This window comes from Drosophila takahashii, chromosome 3R, assembly GCF_030179915.1.
Source record: "Drosophila takahashii strain IR98-3 E-12201 chromosome 3R, DtakHiC1v2, whole genome shotgun sequence".
Taxonomy (NCBI): Eukaryota; Metazoa; Arthropoda; class Insecta; order Diptera; family Drosophilidae; genus Drosophila; species Drosophila takahashii.
Window position 1 is genome coordinate 25,839,806 of NC_091681.1, and position 9,391 is coordinate 25,849,196.

General features: G+C 41.8%; 1 protein-coding gene and 1 long non-coding RNA gene across 3 annotated transcripts; both read right to left on the reverse strand.

Annotated features, from left to right (window-relative positions):
• Positions 1–1,021: 1,021 nt before the first annotated feature.
• On the reverse strand, positions 1,022–2,657 carry LOC108069873 (calcium uptake protein 1 homolog, mitochondrial). Of its 2 annotated transcripts, none has more exons than XM_070217434.1 (2): positions 1,691–2,657; positions 1,022–1,651 (listed from the first exon to the last, which is right to left on the reverse strand). In XM_070217434.1, the coding sequence occupies exons 1-2, from the start codon at positions 2,503–2,505 to the stop codon at positions 1,168–1,170; spliced, it is 1,299 nt and encodes a 432-aa protein (XP_070073535.1). In that variant the 5' UTR covers positions 2,506–2,657; the 3' UTR covers positions 1,022–1,167. The 2 variants fall into 2 exon arrangements, with proteins under 2 accessions (XP_070073535.1, XP_017015619.2); XM_017160130.3 differs by having other exon boundaries at positions 1,022–1,636; positions 1,691–2,655.
• A 5,595-nt stretch (positions 2,658–8,252) lies between these two features.
• Positions 8,253–9,137, reverse strand: LOC138913607 (uncharacterized). The gene is made up of 3 exons (XR_011419402.1): positions 9,059–9,137; positions 8,844–8,964; positions 8,253–8,782 (listed from the first exon to the last, which is right to left on the reverse strand). It is a non-coding gene; the product is annotated as an uncharacterized lncRNA (long non-coding RNA).
• Between the last annotated feature and the right edge of the window lie 254 nt (positions 9,138–9,391).

Below are 9,391 nucleotides of genomic sequence, written 5' to 3' on the forward strand. Positions count from 1 at the left end.
CTAAACTATGGAGTTCATGGACTGCCGCAGCTACTAAATTGATAAAAGTTTCAGTCTTTTCCGCGTGCATAAATGATAGTCGTCAGGATAGTCAGGAATTTTTTCCTTTTCGATGGACTGTAATTTTCATTGTAGGATATTATCACAACAGTTTGATTGATTTGGGGATAAGACAAACTTGCTCGTTATCCCCAATTTAGTTTCCTATCTGTGTCCCAGCCATTACAATTAACAATAATAATTATTATTTACGGGCACCTTTTCCAGTTAGACGTGACAACGGATTCGTTTCATTTAATAATGCCGACACACATTTCGGGGGAGTAAATTATACAAATATCTCGAATGCCCGGGGACCTTAATTGTCCTACGGTCATCAACTTGTGGCTGCCTGCCAATGTCCAGATAAATTCTATGCGGCAAACTATTGTCTCGGCGCTCTAGGAACTCTGCTGAGCTGTGGAGCTGTCGACCCTCGAGTGCGTGCTACCGCAAGTATTTAAAATTGTTTTGGTAAGTGCTGGTTTACACCCAGTAACCCAAGCCCAGACCCGCCCACCTCCACTCCCACTTTTTGGCTGCCTGGCAGCGTTTGGCAGCAGGTGATAAAAGTTCAAAGTCATGTAAGCCACGTGGTCGAATGGGTTGGGATTGGGGTCGTGGGTGCTGGGTGGTGAATGGTGGGTGGTGGCTCCCCCTTGCAGGAGGCGCTGAATCTGCTTTTTATTTGAATTTTCCCATCGCTCGCACGCAACTCAAGTGTCGGGACAACAAAATGGATTTCATCCTGTAGACTCGCTTCATTTTTCAACTCGTTCAACTTGGCGGCTTGTGAAGTTGAAACGTTTCAAGACAAGAGCAAACAGACTGCGCTTTTGTGAACCGAGCTCCAACTCGTTCCCCCTAGGATTAAGTCAATTGTCGGTATCCGTGTTTTTGTTCTAAGCATTGAGAAAATCTTATATTGTGTATGTAGTATGCAGTATGCATATCATATCAGCCAAAGTTAAATAACTAAAAATAATAATAAAAAGCTTTTATTGAGTGTAAACCACATATACCTAAATTTGATACAAAAGAAGACCGAATTAAAGTGACATTTTTAAGTTATTTTCTACAGTGTAATATTGTCAGTGAGTTAAAAGCGTTTTCCCCCAAGGGACCTTACTAGAGGGGCGACTTCCAGGTTGGCAGTATTTTCCAGATGCACTTGCAGACAATGCAGATCGTGGATGAGAGCCTCAGATTTTTTCGCAACGGAACGGGATGCATCCACTGGCGCCTCATCTTGGTGAATTCGTTGCGCTGAATAATGTTGTCTCTGTCGTGATCGAAGATGGAGAAAATCACATCCGTAAGGTGTTCGGAGAGTTCCACGCCGGTCACTACATGTGAGATGTGTCGCAGTGTTTTGGGTGAAATGTCCGCCCCGGTGAAGTAGTAAAAGGCGAGGGCATTATCCATGACACTCACATCCTGGACAAACCGAAAAAAGGCCAAGAACTCCTCCAGACTTATTCCGCGATCCATATTTCCAAACTTCTTCTTGACTCGCTGCAGCGTTTCGAGTCGCTCACTGTGGGAATTTCGAAGGCCCAGCACCAATTTGGCAAAGTCCAGTTCGGAGATCACCGATCTGGGGATACCAAAACTAAATCTTTGATAATTAAACCTGATAAACTAAATATACCTTGACCCCTTCAAGAGATTCTCAAACTGCAGCGTGTGGATCTCGGTGTGCAGCTCTTGCAGGAACTCCAGGAAGTCATTAATACCCATGGTCCTACTGAATCGCGAGTCAAAGAGATACTTTCTCAGGTGCGAGTTCATCACGGATGCCTCGCCCTGGGTGATGGCCACAAGGACTTGTTCCATGTCCTCGATGGTCACGTCGCCGTCACCATTCGCATCAAATAGCTTGAAGCCAATCCGAACGTTTCGCTCCGGAATGGAGAGCAGGATTGAGAGCAGCACATAGTCACTGTAGGTCAGCAGGCCCCGCTTCTCGATCTTCAGGAAGATGCTGTCGTCACTGACATCCGGCTGCCATTTCTGTGCCGCCTTCTCGTCGAGAACATGGAACTTGTCCAAGCCCAAATGTTGTGGCTGAATTTCCCCCGGCTGTATGGATCTCAGGAAATCTCTGGCAGTCATGTACAGCTCCCATTTGCCGGATTTGTTCTTCATCTTTATGGTGGCAAAGTAGCGAAAAATCTTCGTGGGATGCGAGAACAATCTGAGTCGATTTTCATACTGCCTGATGGTATAATCACGGAACGAAGCTCGATGAGAGCTTAAAGGTCCGCGTCGCTTAATGGTATTACTAGTATTTCCATTGGAGGCGATTCCAGAGGAGATTCCAGAGGTGGCATGCAAAACGAAGGACCATGGCCATATTCGTATCCGACTGGTCCAGTTTTCACCATTGTTGTCGCTCAGAAAGTGAGAGAAAATTCCCGAAGTAGAGCGGGCCCAAAGGAAAATCAGAGGCCAGAAGTGCGTCATATTTGGCTATTTCAAACTATCATAAACAGAAGAAGAAAACCACGAGTGATGGAACTCCGAATTTAGCTGGTGGTGCGGTGAAAACGATTTGGGTTTGCTCAGAATTTGGGTCAATTTTCTTTTCCGGCCAAACTCAAACTGATTGATGTTCCTAGGCCTCTTGATGATTTCCCCGCCCACCCCTTGGACCACACACACACACATTCGCACAGCCGATGGAAAGCATTAAAAGTAATCAGCAGCGCAAATGTTTGCACTACGGAAATTCTGGTGGTGATGGTGCATGGTGCTCGGACTTTATAAGGCCCCAGGGAAATTTGCGAACAATAAACTGGGCCGGGCGGTAAAGGGGAGAAAGTTTGCTTCGATTTGTGGATTTCCTCTAATTTCTGCACTGGATTTCAATGCATTTATGGGCGGTCAGCCGGCAATTTCGCCTGCCATTGTACTGAGGTGCTCGGAATATCTGAAAAAGTTGCCCCCAACTTCTTATTCTCGGTTATAGTCGGGGTGCGACTGTGAAGCACCCTCGTCGGTAAGTTTCGTTTTCAAGGACTCTCGTTGGTTCGCAAAACTTTCGATGGGTCCTCAAGTCCTGCATTTGGCTAATAAAAGATGGCTAAGACGTGTGAGACATGGGAAAAAAGTAATAATACAAAAATTTGCAACAAACGTAGTATAAAAGTTTCTAAACATTTTTAAACAAAGCCTATTAAGCAAAATCAATTAATGCACAAATATAACTAATTTATGATAGGGTTTTTGTGTTCACAAATATTGCCTTGAAAAGAACACAAAAGATTTAAAAATAATCCTTAAATTAATCTTTTGTTAAAACCATCGCAATTTCATCCTTTATTTTATTTGTACTAATTAAAATTACAGATTTTCATTTAGGCCTTGCAAAAATCCCTTTGTTTTGACTTATTTGAACTGCTCTTAATAAAAGGATCATAAAAGAATTTTCAATATGGCCAAATAAATGTTAAAAAGTTGAATAACTGTTTGTTTAAGTTAGCCGAACTTGTTGAATAGATATTTGTCGACAATATAAATTATGCGTTTTAATAAATTCGAATAATGCTACTGTAAGTTATTTGTGTTGCAAAATGTTGAAAGCATTTTAAAATATTTTATATATTTAAATATTAAATTGGTGTTCAAAATGGTGCTTTATTTGAAACTAAGTTGACAATATGTGGCTGGTTTTGTATTTTTCCATAACAATATCGTTTCACAAGCGTAATTTTTGTAAATGCTGATTGGCAAACGGATTGATTTCGACGCCACGTCCCGAATGTTAATTTAGACATGGTGTTTGACACTTGATTAAAGCCTGACACTTGCCGTAGAAAAGTCCGTGCTGCTCCACTTTGCTCACGTAGGCCCGTGGAAATTCCCCTGTGACGGGTGACGGGTGAGATTGGAGATGGGAGACTTGTGAAAGGGAACGTGGCCAACCAGGTGAATAATGCTCGCCGTGGCACTTAAGCCGGGCCAAAAGTTTAGGCTTCCCTTTTGTCAAACGGCTGTCAACCCGAAGCTCAATCCTTTTGTCCGTTTCGTTGGCCTGGCATTCTGGTATTCTGGCATTCGGGTGTCCTTGTGTCCTGGCATTCTGGCATTCGGGCATCCTGGCATTTGCATATTGTGTGTGTGGCCCGCTTCACATAAACAACAATCAGAGCATAAACAAAGGTGGCGCCAAAGCCAAAGCCAGTCGAGCATTTGGGCGCAGCCGAAAATTAAGTTAAACAAAAAACAGCCGTCGTCGCAGTGCAGTGAAAGTCAAACGGAAACGGATACGCCCCCAGGCGGAATGACAGAAATTGTCACGTTTCTGCTCTTTGAGTGTGGGTGACAAATACGTCGCCCCCACACACACACACATTTATTGCTTTGATTTAACATCAATTGTAAACTGCTTGCGTTTGTGATTTGTCATGTGTCACAAGCCTGAAAATGAAAATGGGGAAAGTGGCTAGTGGAATAAGGAGGATGGAATGGTGTTGCCTACTTAAATGCGCGCAAAATTAATCTACTACTTTATGCGACGATTTACAGATGCACAGAAAAAAAATATATTTGCATTGGAAATATATTGGTAAACTTTGAACAATAAATTTTAAAATTTATATAATTTTTCTTAAGCCGTGTAGTCGGTTGAAAAATGAAAGAAAATTGGTATCCAAAAAGTATTTAACTGAAAACTTCTTTTGAAATCCCCATCAAAACCAAATTCTAAATCCGCCAATGTTGTAATTTCTTAAATGTTATATTATAAAATTTTGTACAAAATTCCTAAAGCTAAAAACTCTTTTTTTCCTGTACCTAATCCCTTTTGCCTTGCATATGCAAATTGCGAAACCGCTTTTGGTATTTGGCGGATTTGTCATGACCACTTGACACACACAGACTTCCCTTTCATGATTGGCAGGCATTCTGCGAACTAATATGTGCGGCATACATGCCAAATGCAGTGAGGGAAACTTTCGGTTTCACCCACTCACTTTTATCGAACTGCTGCACAGTAACGGATTTCCAATCGGCTGAGCGGAAAAGCCGGGAAATCGTTCGGGGAGTTGTCTTTCTTCGGCGGCACTCATTTCCCCTTTTGTTGCCGCATTGCATTTCTTTCACTTGCCTGCTTCCCAAGACTTTTAATTTTATAAATTGTCTCGCATGTGTGTGCGAAGGCGAAGGCGAGGGTTTTCCTTTGTCGCCGGGCTGCCATTGTCGTCAGCTTAAGATTTTGATAAGCCATTGAAAAGTGTGTCTATAAGCACTCGAGCATTCAAGTGTCGTTCGCTTTGTTTGCCTTAACTATAAATGGCTTAATAACAGATTTCACAGCGACAGTTTCTTCAGCTTTTCCTTCCTCGCCTCCACTTTCCTTTTCTTTTTTTTCTCTTATAATTTTTCTGCACTCTCCCACTTCACTCCTCTTACTATAATTTGTTTGCGTTTGCATGTCGATGGAAAAGGAGAATTATTGAAATTTGAGTGGACTTCAAAGCGATTGCAAAAATCGAATTAGAGCGCAGGGCAAAAGTGGGAGAAAGACAATGTGAAAGGACTCTTGTCCATGGAGCGTGAATTATGTGATTTATGGCGGCGGCTTGTTTGCCAAACGCTTCGCAATTACATAAGCACTCCCATTCTGCCCTCTTTATCGGATCACAAAAACAAAATAAATAAAAAACAACCCCGAAATAGGCGTAAAATATGAAATAATATTCGTGCCATCGTATGTTAAATGCGTTTGCAAATATGTTTGCCAAGAAAAGTTTTTCGCGAGGGTTCGGCTTGGGGTCACTCTTCTCGACACAAGGGTTTCGGTTTCGGCAGGGTATTCACAGACCTCCATCATCCATATGCTGGTTGGAATTTTATTTTTGGCAAATTTGTTGCCTCAATGGACACACAGCGTACTTCCGCTTTCTCCCGGAGCTCCTTCTGCTTTTTTTTGCTGTTTTTGTTGTTTTGTGCTCGGTTCCTGGGTAATAATTCTAGATTTATGAAAATTGTTTTTCCGTTAATGTTTGCCATGTTTTCGACGTTTTTATGTTGCCGCTCCAAGATGAAATTTACCCGAATGCACACGCACACATACCCGGCATAGAATCTGTTTCATTCCGTGAAGTATGTGTATAAACAGCTGTGGTTAAAATAATAGGACTACATTTTGATTATCTCGTCTTATGAAAAATAAATTCTATCTATTTCATATATGATCTTTATAGATAGAGGAAAGGCTTAAAAAAGGTAATATATTTAAAGGATTTTCTACTAAGATTTATTTTAAAACATATAAATGTTGTTTCTTTGTATTTTCACCTCATATGTTTACAAGTAGACTGTAAGTATTGTATTTGAAGGACATGTTTCTGGAACGAGTGGTCCACATTCCTGGCTGTGGAATGTGATCCCCGCAATTTTCGGCCATTTCCATTACGGTTCTGCTACCGTACTCCTTCCCCCAAATTTTTCCGGGTGGATATGAAAGTTTTCGCCCAGACGCAGTTTGCAAATTTCAAAATTTGATTTCTGGAACCCACGAAAGGGTTGTTCGGCGTTTGATTAAATTTCCACCAGACCCCCTGACATTGTCATAAATCTTTCGGGACTTTTAGAGGGCGTTTTCTGGGGGGTGGTGCCTGGAAAATTGCTGCATACGTAACTGGGTTTTATGGTGCGTGTGCAGTTAGGAGAAAGTGCGTGGTAATGAGCGCTCGTCCTGCAAATCCTCTGCTGATAAATGGGCAAAGGACCTGCCTGAGTAGGAGTGTTTTTGAGCCCCAGCACCTGCTGGTGAAATCTCTGACCTGGCCACTAATTAACAATTAACTTACCCAGACAAAGGCAAATAAGCCACAAACAGCAACTGCATAGCCATTGCAATTATTTTTGCATGCAAATAATTATTTTTGCAAATAAACAAATGCAATCGAATGTAAATTGATAATTATGCAAGGCATGTGGCTGCTAATTATGGCCAAGTCTGGTTGTGATGGCGATTGTGGCCCGTTGAATTGGCAAGATAGCCAGTCGAATTAGTCGAACTGCAATTTCCATTGGCTAGTTGCACAATTTCAATTTGTGAAAGGGGGCCTTCTTTGAGTTTTTGCTTAAACTCCTCCTAATGCTCTTCCTGTGGCCAGCAATTTGGACCGCAATCTGTTTATAGTGTCAATTGTGAAAGTGAATTTATCTAAATCTACTTTTCGTTCAGCAGCAGGAGCAGCAGAGTAAGTTCATTGGCTGGCCAAATGCAAATGTAACGAGCGGCATTTGCATACATCGAAGCAGCCAAGGATCCCCTCTTTTTGCTCCCTGCTTCCTTTACTGATAGTGTGTGTGTGTGCTCCAGTGGTTGGAGACAAACAGATATCGATTTTGTTTCGGTGTGAGTGCGTTTCCTGCTAGTTTTGCACTTCCGCTTCCGTTGTTTGGTAAATTTGCAATATCCTTTCGTTCTTGGCTCGGCACCATCTCTTTGGGTCTTTGGGTCTCACAAAAGCCCTGGCAAGACCCATTAATGCCGCCCATTGACTGTTGACTATTTCTACATCTTTGAGCCTTTGACGGGTCAGTTTGTTTTCTGCCGGTCATTCGACTCTCTTTCGAGTCAGGCTCTTTTTCAGCTATTTCTACCATTTTTTTCCTCTTTTCCCCAGCTGCAAGTGCTCAATATTGCAATATACAAACACAGTTTTTCTTGCCTTCGGGCACGCCCCGAAAATGTCATTTCACATTCTCACTAGCCAGGCGGCCAACAGGCGAACAAACACTTTGCATATTTTAACCTTAAGCGGATTTTGCGTTTGCAAATCAGCTAAAATTTACCAACCGCCTGCTCCCCCTGCTCCACCACCGAGTGGCTTTTGTTCCAAAAGGACTGCAACGGCTGCTGTTGCTCCTGGTGTTGCAGGATACTACTTTCATTGTCTGATGGCAACCGCAAAGGGTGACGCAGCTTCTTCTGCGCCACTTCGTTTCCTGCTGCAAGCGGCAGCTGTTGCCCCTTGTGGACTTTTTGGGGACTTCCAGCTGCCTTTTGGTGCGCTCTATAAGCTGAGAGAAAATTCCATTGTTACCGGCATCAAAAAAAATATGACAAAATTCCATTGTTTTATTTACAACTTTTGAGGTCTTAAATAAAAATATTACGTCATCTAAATTTAAATAATTGAATGGTCAATCTATTTTATTTAATTTACTATCTTACAATATTATTGGTGGGTGAATCTCCTGGAAAAAATTTAATTGACTTCAATGTTCCACGTATTTTTCCTCAGTGCCATTGCATTTTGTTCCCAAGGACCCCTAATCGTCTTTCGGTTCCTTGGAGGTTCATTCGCTCGGCGGGTCTGGTTTTTAGGTGGGTGCACCTTGTTAAATTTTGCATTGGATTGCCATCTCCCCTAGTTGCTTGCAGGTCGCCTCCACGTCTCGCACGTCCGCCGGCTGCGTTTATATTTATGCAGTTTACGTGTCAGTCGGTCCCGGGTAGTTCCTTCTCAAGTTTCTTCTTTTTTTCTGGGTCTGTATGTGCAACAGCATTTGTCATATTTGGCATGATGGTAACTACTTCCGTGTGTTGTGTGCCCACCCGCTAAGTTCTCCCTCGGCCCACTAAAGCCAGTGCATTACCTTCGATTGCTCACGTCGCCCCAGAAAATGTTGATTTCTGGCGACCTGAAAACATACATAGCCATGGAGCAGCAGCAAAGTCGTCTGGCAAATTAAATTTAAACAGTTGCGACGTGCAAAGTTGCTGTGCGCCAGGGATGAACATTTTTCCGAAACTTTGTTAGTTGAAAAATTGGGATTCTTACCGAACAACACCCGCAAATTTTCGATAGTTTAATAAGGCTGCTTGCATTTTAGGTACACAGAAATCCGTGTTGACTTTTACTAAGATGACTTTGTTTTGATTCTTTTATTTATTTTTAAAAGCTAAAAATGAATTCGATTTAAAAAAAAATAAATTACATTTTGTCCAATTCAAAAGAAGTAAATTGTCCAAACTAGGAATGAAGTAATAAAATACCGTAGTAAAATCAATTGGGATTCAAGTCAAGACACTTTAATTTTATGTGCTTTTTTTCAAAAACTATATAAGGAGCAACAATTTGGGTGGGGTACTAATTTTAACAGAATTACGACAAAAAACGCAGAGAAATTACAATATTTTCTATGGCATTTTGTAGTTAAAAGAATTTATAAATTCAATATGATCCACATTATTCCTGATCCTAGATATTCTTTCTGTGTAGGGAAGCGCATCCGCAAGTGCATCGCTTATTAAACAGAATAAATTAGATGGGCACACCGCTAATTTGTATAGGTGACACGGCCGCAGAGCATATAAATTTCCAGGGCG

What these genes read in the sequence shown, in the direction of transcription:
- LOC108069873 (XM_070217434.1), bottom strand. Translation starts at nt 2,505, where the DNA reads ATGACGCACTTCTGGCCTCTGATTTTCCTTTGGGCCCGCTCTACTTCG. An exon ending in AATCTCTTGAAGGGGTCAAG is followed by an intron (nt 1,652 to 1,690) that starts GTATATTTAGTT and finishes TCAAAGATTTAG; the next exon opens with TTTTGGTATCCCCAGATCGG.